The 13,441-nt window shown below is 39.9% G+C and overlaps 1 protein-coding gene across 3 annotated transcripts in view; it reads left to right on the top strand.

Annotated features, from left to right (window-relative positions):
• LOC124178732 overlaps nucleotides 1-13,441 on the top strand; it is a 132,964-nt gene that overhangs the window by 107,467 nt on the left and 12,056 nt on the right. For all 3 annotated transcript variants that reach the window (XM_046562302.1, XM_046562301.1, XM_046562303.1), the window contains exons 137-164: nucleotides 329-634; nucleotides 726-1,031; nucleotides 1,114-1,431; nucleotides 1,611-1,934; nucleotides 2,284-2,595; nucleotides 2,720-3,052; nucleotides 3,176-3,475; nucleotides 3,607-3,912; nucleotides 3,998-4,312; nucleotides 4,369-4,698; nucleotides 4,785-5,093; nucleotides 5,169-5,498; nucleotides 5,596-5,898; nucleotides 5,959-6,264; nucleotides 6,345-6,662; nucleotides 6,746-7,072; nucleotides 7,208-7,519; nucleotides 7,604-7,936; nucleotides 8,106-8,402; nucleotides 8,508-8,813; nucleotides 8,904-9,221; nucleotides 9,859-10,173; nucleotides 10,258-10,572; nucleotides 11,037-11,354; nucleotides 11,447-11,752; nucleotides 11,841-12,146; nucleotides 12,225-12,548; nucleotides 13,035-13,364. In XM_046562302.1, the coding sequence (XP_046418258.1) occupies nucleotides 329-634; nucleotides 726-1,031; nucleotides 1,114-1,431; nucleotides 1,611-1,934; nucleotides 2,284-2,595; nucleotides 2,720-3,052; nucleotides 3,176-3,475; nucleotides 3,607-3,912; nucleotides 3,998-4,312; nucleotides 4,369-4,698; nucleotides 4,785-5,093; nucleotides 5,169-5,498; nucleotides 5,596-5,898; nucleotides 5,959-6,264; nucleotides 6,345-6,662; nucleotides 6,746-7,072; nucleotides 7,208-7,519; nucleotides 7,604-7,936; nucleotides 8,106-8,402; nucleotides 8,508-8,813; nucleotides 8,904-9,221; nucleotides 9,859-10,173; nucleotides 10,258-10,572; nucleotides 11,037-11,354; nucleotides 11,447-11,752; nucleotides 11,841-12,146; nucleotides 12,225-12,548; nucleotides 13,035-13,364 (8,823 nt within the window). The remainder of the gene's footprint in view (nucleotides 1-328; nucleotides 635-725; nucleotides 1,032-1,113; nucleotides 1,432-1,610; nucleotides 1,935-2,283; nucleotides 2,596-2,719; nucleotides 3,053-3,175; nucleotides 3,476-3,606; nucleotides 3,913-3,997; nucleotides 4,313-4,368; nucleotides 4,699-4,784; nucleotides 5,094-5,168; nucleotides 5,499-5,595; nucleotides 5,899-5,958; nucleotides 6,265-6,344; nucleotides 6,663-6,745; nucleotides 7,073-7,207; nucleotides 7,520-7,603; nucleotides 7,937-8,105; nucleotides 8,403-8,507; nucleotides 8,814-8,903; nucleotides 9,222-9,858; nucleotides 10,174-10,257; nucleotides 10,573-11,036; nucleotides 11,355-11,446; nucleotides 11,753-11,840; nucleotides 12,147-12,224; nucleotides 12,549-13,034; nucleotides 13,365-13,441) is intronic.

The following is a 13,441-nucleotide window of genomic DNA, read 5'->3' as shown; positions in this document are numbered from 1 at the left end:
AATCTCGCAGAATATAAATTCACCATCATGAGACATCTAATATTCTGGTCATTATACCAAAGACTATCTAATAAATCACAAGGACATAATACAACTTAGTTATTACATTTTTGCAAAATCAATTATAAAATGCAATTAGTGATTTCAGAGTAAATTATAAACATAATTTCTCTTGTAATTATTAACTTGCATGAAATGTTTTTACTGTTAAACTTGATTTAGCTGTATCCTATGACCATTACATTCACATGCATTTTATTACATAAATAATATTCAATCTATATTATACCATGAACAATTTTAGTCAAACTCATATCTAACATTACAGCTTCTGATCCAGTACCAGTAGACAAGTGTAATCCATCTCCTTGTGGTCCAAATGCTCAATGTGATGATGGTGTTTGTACATGCTCATTAGAATATCAAGGAAACCCATATTCCGGTTGTAGACCTGAATGTGTGCTTAATCCAGATTGTCCCCGTGAAAAAGCTTGTCTACGAAACAAGTGCAAAGATCCGTGCCCTGGCGCATGTGCTGCAAACGCTTTGTGCACTGTTATCAATCATGTCCCCATGTGTAGTTGCCCCGAGAACACCAGTGGCAATGCCTTCAGCTTCTGTGCTCCATTGGAAGGTGCGTAATAAATTACACCTATTGATTACGTTAATAGAACCGATTGTGGCAGTTTTATAAAGTTTATTCTGACAACATTTTTCATGAATAGAACCTATCCTGTCGAACCCATGCAACCCCACGCCATGTGGACCCAATAGCGAATGCCGTGTTGTAAATGGACAAGCTGTTTGTTCATGTGTGAGCGGATTCATTGGTAGCCCTCCCACTTGTCGACCAGAATGTATAGTCAGCACCGATTGCCTCCAAAACGAAGCATGCAGTAATCAGAAATGTAAAGACCCATGTCCAGGTACATGCGGTTTGAAAGCCAAATGCCAGGTTGTGAATCATAATCCAATCTGCAGCTGTCCTACGCGATTCACAGGCGATCCATTCATCAGATGCACACCGATGTGTAAGAATATTTCGACTCTTATTCCTAGCGTCTGTGACATGAATAAGTATCTGATTATTTAATCATATAAATTCAATTGCAGTAGATGAAGTACCACCATCCATCAACCCATGCCAACCATCTCCATGCGGCCCTAACGCCCTGTGCCAGATTACAAACGATTCTCCATCTTGCTCGTGTCTACCAGAGTTTATAGGAAACCCACCAAACTGTAGACCAGAATGTAGTAGCAATAGTGAATGCTCCAGCAACTTAGCTTGTATCAATCAAAAGTGCAAAGACCCTTGTCCTGGTTCTTGTGGATCCAATGCAGAGTGTCACGTATTCAGTCATACCCCAATGTGCGTGTGTAAGAATTCCTACACTGGGGATCCTTTCACACAATGTACTTACCGAGAACGTAAGTATGATATATACATATAATCATATGAATTGAAATCAAAATTATCGCATTGATGTTCCTGCAAAATGTTCTGAAGAAATAAACTTTTAAAAATCGCATTGAAATAGCTGAAAATGTTCGCATATCCGTCGCGCAATATATGCTGATAACTAATTGGTGTAAATATCATTTTACAGCATCACTGCCCATACAACCTCAACGACCCTGTCAGCCTTCTCCTTGCGGAGCAAATGCTGTGTGCAAAGAGCTCAATGAAGCCGGCTCATGCTCGTGTCTTCCAAATTATTTCGGAAATCCGTACGAAGGTTGCAGACCAGAGTGTGTTATTAATTCTGATTGTCCGTCGAATACTGCGTGCATTAATTTCAAATGCAAAGATCCTTGTCCCGGAACATGTGGACAGAATGCAGAATGTCAAGTTGTTAACCACTTGCCCATGTGTACTTGTTACGCAAGATATACTGGTGATCCTTTCACTTACTGCATCATGGCTGTAGAAGGTATGAAACAGTCTTAGTTAGTCGGGAAACCGAACTGACCTCGTTCACATTTTCCATGTACCAGATTATCATAATTCTAATACACTTGCAAACAGTTCAAAAGTACCTCAATTACGAAATCAACGGCTTATTTAATTAGATGCTAATATTAAAAATTCTTCTGAACCTTAGTTATCGAAAAAATTTCCTCACCTCTGATTGCATGTATATTAAAACAGTGGCCTTAAGAAAACAGTTTAGATTTACCTTGACAATGAATTAATCGGATTACTTATTTTACTACCCATTGTTTTGGCTCTTTTGTTTATTGTATAATCTAATTGCGGCAATTTTTTTTCTCTTCTACCAGATACACCTGTCAAACAAGACCCATGTAATCCATCGCAATGTGGACCAAACAGCCAATGTCGAATAATAAATGAACAAGCTGTTTGCTCATGTTTGCCCGAATATGTCGGAACTCCTCCAGCGTGTCGCCCAGAATGTGTTGTTAGTTCGGAATGCCCATCAAACCGAGCATGTATTAACAAAAAATGTATTGATCCATGCCCTGGAAGATGTGGCTCAAATTCAAGATGTGAAACCATAAACCATAGTCCAATTTGTAGTTGCCAGCAGGGTTACACAGGAGATCCATTTGTTACGTGTTTCAGAGTACCGGGTAAGTGTGAAATTAGGAACATAAAAAAATTTCAAAACTCTTTAATAAATTCAAAATACACACAATCTGATAATCGATGATATAATAATAATAATAATAATCAAAAAACCATTCGGATTCACAGTTACGCTACCAGATGAACCACAAACATATGTCAATCCTTGTCTTCCTTCGCCATGTGGACAAAACTCTGAATGTCGTGACATTAATGGACAAGCATCGTGTGCATGTCTAGCCAGTTTCATAGGAACACCGCCCAATTGTAGACCAGAGTGTACAATCAACCCCGACTGTCCCAGTAATCAGGCATGTCTACAATCAAAATGCAGAGATCCTTGTCCAGGATCTTGCGGAATAGGAGCAGAATGTACAGTGGTTGGTCATACACCTATGTGTCATTGCCTTGAAGGTTATACCGGGGATCCATTTACCAGGTGTACACCACAATTGGAATCACGTAAGCCATGTTCTGTAGTATTGAATCAAATAAGTGTCTCCTATATTCTGCACTATGTTTCGTTAATAATAATATCATTACTATGAAGTATACCATTGCATTGCCATATAACTTATATTTTAGCACAAGAACCAGAACCTACTGATCCGTGTTATTTGTGTCGTGCAAACACACAATGTCTCGATGGTACATGTACGTGTTTGCCAAACTTCCAAGGAGACCCATTCATAGGTTGTCGACCAGAATGTGTACTTAATCAAGATTGTGCAATTAATCAAGCATGTATTCAAAGTAAATGCAAGGATCCTTGCATAGGAACATGTGGAAACAATGCTGTATGCAGTGTCATAAATCATATCCCAATTTGCACTTGCCCATCCGGTACATCTGGCAACGCGTTCGTTGCTTGCTACACAGTGCAAGGTAAAGTTCACAATCCTTCGTCACAAGTCACAGTAACAACACAACAGTTAGCTGTAGTTTTAGTGGATATACATAATTGTTAATGGACTTTTCCACTGGTCATTGATGTATATACCTATGATTTTAAATAGTGCCAGTACTGTCGGATCCTTGCAATCCATCGCCGTGTGGTTCAAACAGTCAGTGTCGTCGTATCAATGAACAAGCAGTTTGTTCTTGTATTGCTGGTTACATGGGCAGTCCACCAAGCTGCAGACCAGAATGTACAATTAGCTCTGACTGTGCTCCAAACAAAGCATGCAGTAATCAAAAGTGTATAGATCCTTGCCCAGGGACATGTGGGCTCCGAGCTATTTGTAATGTTGTAAATCATAATCCCATATGTAGCTGTCCGGCAGATCTTACCGGAGATCCATTTGTTAGATGCACTCTAATTGGTGAGTTGCGAAAATTTATGCTTTCTGCAGCTGATGAGCTTGTCACTGGACCAAACTATAATATACCGTATTTGAAATCCAACAGAAAAACAACCGGATACTTCTATGCCTTGTCAACCATCACCGTGTGGTCCTAATGCTCAATGTCAAGTAGTAAATGACTCTCCTTCATGCTCTTGTCTACCTGAATTCACCGGATCACCACCACAATGTAGACCTGAATGTGTTAGTAACAGCGAATGTCCCTCCAACTTGGCCTGTATTAACCAAAAATGCAGAGATCCTTGTCCAGGCTCATGTGCAGCAAATGCTGACTGTAGAGTAATAAGTCACACTCCAATGTGTGTTTGTGCAGCTGGTTTCATCGGGGATCCATTCACCCAGTGTGTTCCAAAGCAAAGTAAGTATTTGTCGGTTTATCATTTCCGAGTATGTTTTCATTGATGTGCTTTGCAGCTGAAAAATTACCGGAAGAAAAGCCAACACCTTGTATACCATCGCCATGTGGATCTAATTCAGTGTGCCGAGAATTGAATGGAGTTGGATCTTGCACATGTTTACCAGATTATATTGGGAACCCCTATGAGGGTTGTCGCCCAGAATGTGTAATTAATTCCGACTGTACATCCGACAGAGCTTGTATCAATTCAAAGTGTCAAAATCCATGCCCAGGAACGTGTGGTCAAAACGCTGTATGTCAAGTCATTAATCATCTACCATCGTGCACATGTCAATTTGGATATACCGGTGATCCATTCCGATACTGTAATGTTGTAATTAAAGAAGGCAAGTTTTTAAAATGTAGTAATTATATTTACACATATCAGTAATAATTATTCGACAGTTATAAATACTTAAATTAAACTGTGTAGATGAAGTGCCTGCTGACCCATGTAACCCTTCACCTTGTGGGCCAAATAGTAAATGTCGTGAAGTCAATGGTCAGGGAATCTGTTCTTGCTTGCCAAATTACATGGGAAGTCCACCATCGTGTAGACCAGAATGTGTGATTAGCGCGGAATGTCCAACAAACCGTGCCTGCATCAATCAGAAGTGTGCAGATCCATGCCCAGGCATTTGCGGTCTAAATGCAAAATGTGATACTATCAATCATAGCCCTATTTGCAGTTGTATTCAAAGATTCACCGGAGATCCGTTTGTAAAATGCTTCAATATCCCTGGTAAGCATTGAAGAGATTGATTATATTTTGTGCATGGATTACTGAATTATTAATATTAAAATCGATGAATTTCAGTTGAAACCCCAGCACCTATCGAGAATGAAAATCCATGTCTACCATCTCCATGTGGACCATTTTCTATCTGTCAAGCTGTTGGTAATTTACCATCATGCACATGCACGCAGAACTCGATTGGATCGCCTCCGAATTGTAGGCCTGAATGTACAATTAACTCTGAATGCGTCAGTAACCGCGCTTGTATCAGAGAACAGTGTAGAGATCCATGCCCAGGATCCTGCGGAATTGGAGCACAATGTAACGTTGTTAATCACGTTCCATCTTGCACTTGCCCAGACGGATATACCGGAGATCCATTCACCAGTTGTTCCCCGAAACAACCGCTCTGTAAGTGAATTGTTTGTCCTCAACATTTATTGGTGCAAACTAGTGTTATCTGTATTGCGAAAATTCTTTATTTTTAATTCCGAAAATCTAAATATAGCTGAGCCAGTAGTACCAGACCCCTGCAGTCTCTCGCCGTGTGGACCAAATGCAGAATGCGTAAATGGTGCGTGCATCTGCTTACCAGAATACCATGGGGATCCGTATTTCGGATGTCGTCCTGAATGTGTACAAAATACAGAGTGTATCTTTGACAAAGCATGTATACGTAACAAGTGTGCTGACCCTTGTCCTGGAGTGTGTGGTCAAAATGCAGAATGCACGGTCATCAATCATGTCCCAATGTGTAGTTGCCCCAGTGGAACAACTGGAAATGCGTTCAGTTTCTGTTCACCAGCTAAAGGTATGTATGTTATTTAATATGAAATTTCCTATCTCTTATTGTGAACGTTTATCATTGCAGAACCAGATGTGATTAATCCTTGCAATCCATCGCCATGTGGTCCGAATAGTCGGTGTCAAGAAATCAACAACCAGGCTGTATGCACTTGCATAACAGGATTCATTGGAAATCCACCATCATGTCGACCAGAATGTGTGATCAATTCTGAATGTGCTCAGAATGAAGCCTGCATTAACCAAAAGTGTAAAGACCCTTGCCCTGGAACATGTGGAGTATCAGCTCGTTGTCAAGTCGTTTATCACAATCCGATTTGTAGTTGTCCACAGACATTTACTGGAGATCCGTTTATAAGATGCATACCAATCAGTATGTATCAAATTTTACATACCGAACCAATTCAGATCAAATGAACAGACAATTGAACCAATAATCTTCTTTTTTTGCAGCGGAAAGATTTGATGAGCCGAAAAATCCGTGTCAGCCATCTCCTTGTGGCCCTAATGCGTTATGTCAAGTCAACAATAATGCGCCATCATGCTCCTGTCTTTCGAGCTTTATAGGGACTCCTCCTAATTGTAGACCAGAATGCATTAGCAATAATGATTGTTCAAATAATTTAGCCTGCATTAACCAGAAATGTAAAGACCCATGTCCAGGATCTTGTGGTGCTAATGCTGAATGTCGTGTGGTTGGTCATACGCCAATGTGTATTTGCATTATCGGATACACAGGTGATCCGTTCACCCAATGCATCACAAAACAAAGTAAGCTAAAGTCATAATCTTTCTACCAAGGATTAGTTTACTTTTCATAATCACGTACGAACTGCTATGCTTTTTCCACATAGATGAACCTGTCGTCCCAGAAAATCCATGTATACCATCACCTTGCGGTACAAATGCAGTGTGCAAGGAACAAAACGGAGCTGGTTCTTGTGTGTGTATATCAGAATACATTGGAAATCCATACGAGGGTTGTCGACCTGAGTGTACGATCAATTCAGATTGTAGTGCTAGCCGTGCATGTATTAGATCTAAGTGTCAAGACCCATGTCCGGGAACTTGTGGTAGAAATGCACAATGCCAAGTGGTGGCGCATTTACCGTCGTGCACATGCATCCCAGGATATACTGGAAATCCATTCAGCTATTGTAACGCAATACCGCCTGAAACAGGTAAATAGTTTTTTTATCACGATAATGTTAATGTTCTACCATTATGAATCGAGTATTGTCAACTTTTTAAACCATCGGATGTAACGCACAAAACCTTAAACCTTTAATTAACATTTCATACATTTTTGCAAACAGAGCCACCGGTTGAACGCAATGCATGTAATCCGTCACCATGTGGACCGAACAGTCAATGTCAGGACAATAATGGGCAAGTTAGGTGTTCATGCTTACCATTATTTATTGGAAGTCCTCCAAATTGTCGACCTGAGTGTGTTGTTAGTTCTGAGTGTCAGACGAACCTTGCTTGTATCAATCAAAAATGCCAAGATCCATGCCCTGGTACTTGCGGAAGCAATGCAGAATGCAGGGTCTTGAATCACAGTCCCGTATGTAGTTGCAGAATTGGATCAACTGGAGATCCATTCAGCTATTGCTACTCCATTCAGGGTGAGTATTTTGATAATTCAGCGAATCGAAGGTTCTATTGGTTTTATCATTGACATATATCTTGTATTTTTGTGCTCTCAATAGAACCACTACCAAACAAGGAATATCCAAAGAATCCATGCGTTCCATCTCCATGCGGACCCAATGCTGTCTGTCAGGCTATTGGTGATAATCCGTCGTGTACTTGCATGCACAATTATATCGGAGTACCTCCCAATTGTCGACCAGAATGTTCTATCAATTCTGATTGCCTTAGCAATAGGGCTTGCATAAGAGAAAAATGCAGAGACCCGTGTCCAGGATCTTGTGGTGTCGGTGCTCGTTGTACCGTTGTTAATCATATTCCAGTTTGCACATGTCTCGAAGGTTATAGCGGTGATCCTTTCAGCAGCTGTAGCCCGAAACCACCAGCAATGGGTAAGAAGTCGATACTGCGTATTTAGTACGGAAATTAGTTATTATGTAGCTTTTAGTGTTGAGTACTTCTCAGAACCAACCTGAAGTCAGTGGTATAGCAGTCTATGCTTATACAATTAGGGATTTCATATTTCTAAGTTTGGACATTTTACACATGTTTTTTTATTAGATGAGCCAATCGATCCTTGTAATCCATCGCCATGTGGTTCAAATGCACGGTGCAGCGGAGGCGAATGTTCATGTTTGCCTGAATTCTACGGCGATCCTTATCAAGGCTGTCGCCCAGAATGTGTATTAAATTCGGATTGTTCTCGTGACAAAGCATGTATTCGCAACAAATGCAAAGATCCGTGTCTCGGTACTTGTGGCTCCAATGCCGAATGTTTTGTTGTCAATCATTTGCCCATGTGTAGCTGTCCTCGTAACATGACTGGAAATGCGTTTGTTTTATGCTCACCTAAGCAAGGTTTGTTTTCTTATATGAGTCAACATTGATTAATCATTACTGATAGTGGCAATAGTATTTTATCGATTCGGAAAAAGGATAATATGAAAATGGTCATTATTGCAGATCGAATTCCATCGAATCCCTGCCAGCCTTCACCTTGTGGGCCGAACAGTCACTGTCAAATAGTAAATGGACAGGCTGTGTGTTCTTGTATTCCTGGTGTTATAGGATCACCACCTACTTGCAAGCCAGAATGTGTAATCAGTTCCGATTGTGTTCAAAACAAAGCATGTAATAATCAGAAGTGTATAAACCCATGTCCTGGTACATGTGGTTTGTCAGCTCAATGTGTTGTTGTGAACCATAATCCTATATGCAGTTGTCCTTCGCAACTTACGGGAGATCCATTTGTACGATGCTATCCAGCAGGTGAGAGCAAATGTTATTTTTTCATTTGTTCACAATATAATTACAGACAGATATTCTCGTTATATATAATTATGAATTGTTTGCTTCCAGTAAGAGAACCTGACGTACCGAAAGATCCTTGTCAACCATCTCCATGTGGCCCCAATGCCAAATGTTTAATCGTAAATGACAGTCCATCGTGTTCTTGCCTAAGCGAATTCACCGGGGTTCCGCCCAATTGTAGACCAGAGTGTATCAGCAACACTGATTGTTCTAGTCACTTAGCATGTATTAATCAAAAATGTAAGGACCCTTGTCCTGGTTCATGTGGCATAAACACTGAATGTCGAGCAATCAGCCACACCCCTATGTGTATTTGTGCTAGCGGATTTACTGGAAATCCATTTGTACAATGTACTCCGCACCAGAGTAAGCAAAACATACTTTATCACGTCATTATGATTCCATACCTCCCTTTCTACACGGTTCCACGAAAATTCATACAGGTTCATACATGAGATCCCTAGATTTTGACAACACTTTTATCATGGTATCTTTATACCAAAGCATATATAATTATTCGAAATTTCAGGCCTGGATTAACTTGCTTGAGGTTTTATTGTACATACTCTCTATCTTGAGACCTTCATCAAAAAAAAATGTGTTGTAAATCGCCTGTGAAATAGCCATTTTTACGTAAAATCTTGTTGAATTAACTTTCAACTTGCACAGAAATGAACACCAAGTAGAACAGGTGTTAGTTTATCGATTTTTGATATCCTTTGAAATTATGCCGTAATATCGCACCTAGTTTGGCTTGTAGTATTTTTTCAATCTTCTCATCCTATGCAGTATTGCCATTGTTGTCGGAAGCCTGAAAATAGAATGTGGTGTTAAGGTCGTGAAAAGCTCATATTCCTAAGCGTAAAATTATAATTTGGCATGCTATTATGTTCAAATGTAGCGAAGCTACGAAAGAATGCCATCCAAATCGAAAAATCTCATGTGCCCTGTATGAATAGATATAATAATTAATTTTTTTGGTTTATGAAAAATTTTTTTACAGTTCAACAACCAATTGAAGTTGATGTGTGCTCACCATCACCGTGTGGTTCAAATGCTATATGCCGTGAATTGAATGGTGCAGGCTCTTGCGTATGTTTGCCAGAATATGTTGGAAACCCATATGAAGGCTGCCGACCAGAATGTGTAATTAATTCGGATTGCGCAGCAGACAAAGCTTGCATCCGGTCTAAATGTCAGAATCCCTGCCCAGGGACCTGTGGAGCAAATGCTTATTGCCAAGTAATCAATCACTACCCAACATGTACTTGCCAAACAGGCTACAGTGGTGATCCATTCCGTTATTGTAGTGTGATAAGTGAGTTATATTCCGAAAGCGCTTTTTTCAACTGTCCGAAATTGCTATTGGAGAAATCAATTGATTGAACTTTTGTTTACCCAGCATTTGACCAACCTACACTTACGGATCCTTGCAAACCGTCACCTTGTGGACCGAACAGTCAATGTCGTGCTGTGAATCAGAAAGCTGAATGTACATGTCTACCAAACTATTTCGGAAGTCCACCATTCTGTAAACCGGAATGTAGAGTAAATTCTGAATGCCCGTCTAATCGTGCCTGTATGAATTTGAAATGCGTTGATCCATGCCCAGGCATTTGTGGTACTAATGCGAGATGCGAAACTATGAACCACAGTCCAATTTGCAGTTGCAATGCTGGTCATACTGGCGATCCGTTTATAAGATGTTTCGAAATTCGTAAGTGTATATATAATATTCTTTATTAAATTCAACGCAAACCGAGCAACTTCTTTCTTCCCTGACTCTTTTAGATTTTATTGCCTTTGTGCTCAATTCTAACAGATATTAAAAGGATTATCCATAAATTATTTTATATTTTCCCAAGTTGTTTAAGATGACTCCAACACAGACATGCTCTAATTAAATTAACTGAGATTGTTACAATGCATGCATTTTCTTTATATCAAAGAAAAATAGAGCTTTTTTCAATCATTTTTTGATATTTCATTAAAACATTTTAAGCTTTGAAACAATCCCTGGTTAATACCGTCAACACTTACTTTTAATTCTCCACAAGGACAAATGAATTGAAAAGAATCAGAGAAATCCATCGTTCTATTGCACATGAAATATCCGATATATATTCATTAGCTTACAACACAACCATTTTGTAATACTGATATGAAATTTTTATATTTTAGAATTACCTGAGCCTCCACGAGTTGATCCTTGTCTACCGTCACCGTGTGGTCCATTTTCTATATGTAAAGCTATAGGGGACAGTCCATCATGCTCTTGCACACAAAACTATATTGGCTCGCCTCCTAATTGCCGCCCTGAATGTGTAATTAATGAAGATTGTCCAAGCAACAGAGCTTGTATAAGAGAAAAATGTAAAGACCCATGCCCAGGATCTTGTGGATTAGGAGCACAGTGTAACGTAGTTTATCACACCCCAATGTGTACATGTCCAGAAGGGTTCACAGGAGATCCGTTCAATAGATGCAATCTAACACCACGTAAGCCTTACCGTTTTCAGCTATCTCTTACAGGTTCATCAACAATTTTTTACAGGCTAATGTAATATGATATACTTGTATAATTACTGTAGCAATAAAACCAGTACTGACGGATCCATGCAACCCATCTCCCTGCGGATCGAATGCCAGATGCGATAATGGTTCATGCACTTGTTTGCCCGAATATCACGGAGATCCGTACTACATGTGCCGACCAGAATGCGTCTTAAACACCGATTGTCCTTACAACAAAGCTTGTATTCGTAATAAGTGTGTCGACCCTTGCCCCGGCGTTTGTGGTCAAAATGCCGAATGCAACGCTATAAATCATGTACCCATGTGCAACTGTTTACCGAACTATGAAGGAGATCCGTTCAGTTTCTGTCGGATCGTTCAAAGTAAGACTACATACCATGTCCCCATTGCATCGTCCACTGAGCACATATCTGAGCAATCGTAACTCCTTTTCCGTTAAATTTCTCGCAGAAACACCGGAAGTGAATCCTTGCAATCCATCACCCTGTGGGCCAAACAGTATTTGCCGTGAACTATCCAATCAAGCTTCATGCTTGTGCCTTCCTGAATATAATGGAGTGCCACCCAACTGCAGACCTGAGTGTTCGGTCAGTTCTGACTGTGAGCAAAACAGAGCATGTATAAATCAGAAATGTCAAAACCCGTGCATCAATACTTGTGGTCAATATGCTCTATGTACCGTGCGCAATCACAATCCCATCTGCAGTTGTCCAGAAAAGTACACTGGCGATCCGTTCGTTTATTGTACACCTATAAGTGAGTTTTATGAGGTTAAATTTGTGTATCAAGATCTATGAAATGAGAGAAACTAATTACAAGCTTCTTCGAAAACAGAGCCCTTATATACTCCTGAACCAACGGACCCTTGTAACCCGTCGCCCTGTGGACCAAATTCTCAGTGCACGCCAACTACTGCCAATACGCCCTCATGCTCCTGTGTACCGCCCTACTTGGGGCTCCCACCAAATTGTAGACCCGAGTGCGTTGTTAACGACGAGTGCCCTGCCCATGAAGCCTGTATTAATTTGAAATGTGGCGACCCTTGCATAGGCTTATGCGGAGCCAATGCATTATGCGATGTTACTTTACATCAGCCACGATGTTCATGTTCCGAAGGATATACAGGAGACCCATTTACAATATGTGCAATTGTACCATGTAAGATTTTACAAATGAATTATAATTGCCAATCACAAAGCTTAGAACAATATACGAAGCTTTTATCAGGTGCTTGGTTTTGAACATTCAAATAATATTGCCTCAGATGAAGTATAGCTTACATCCCTGCCACAAAATTACTCTATTGCGTTAATTAGGCGTCTTTCCGTAATCGGTTTACAGTACAATACTGCGTACCTACGATAAACGTTAATCCACCTCTTTGCGCTTCTATTTACCCAAATTATCGCATATATTATTACCCGCTTTTAAATCAACTATAGTGATTATTTTTTTTACTTTCTGCTGAACTAAAAATGTAATGTAAGACCGCTAGCATTGAATATTCAACTGCTTTTAAGCTTCAACTACTATTTAACAAGTTTGCAAATACACTAATTATTGCCATATCAGATGCTTTGCGTATTAATATTTACATATCATGCTAATTAGAAATGCTAATTCGTGTGTTCTTTTTCATTTCAGTTGAGCCGGAAAAACCAATAGCTCTGTTAACACCGTGTAACCCATCGCCATGTGGAGTCAATGCGTACTGTAGAGAAAGTTATAACGCAGCTATATGCGAATGCCAACCAGAGTACAGAGGCAACCCTTACGAAGCATGTAGACCAGAGTGTTCTATTAACAGTGATTGTCCAATGTCACAGGCTTGCATACGAAATAAATGCCAAGATCCTTGCCCCGGCACGTGCGGCGTTGGTGCAATCTGTAGAGTCTCGAATCATGTTCCTGTGTGTTCTTGTCCTCCAACTACTGTTGGTGATGCATTTAGAATATGTCAAGCTGTTGTTGAAGGTGAGTCTTATTGTATATAATTACATATGTATATCGGAGATTCCATTTAAAGTCGATTACTTTATTTCGTCACTTCT

This window comes from Neodiprion fabricii, chromosome 3, assembly GCF_021155785.1.
Source record: "Neodiprion fabricii isolate iyNeoFabr1 chromosome 3, iyNeoFabr1.1, whole genome shotgun sequence".
Taxonomy (NCBI): Eukaryota; Metazoa; Arthropoda; class Insecta; order Hymenoptera; family Diprionidae; genus Neodiprion; species Neodiprion fabricii.
This window is presented reverse-complemented; position numbering and strand designations above follow the sequence as displayed.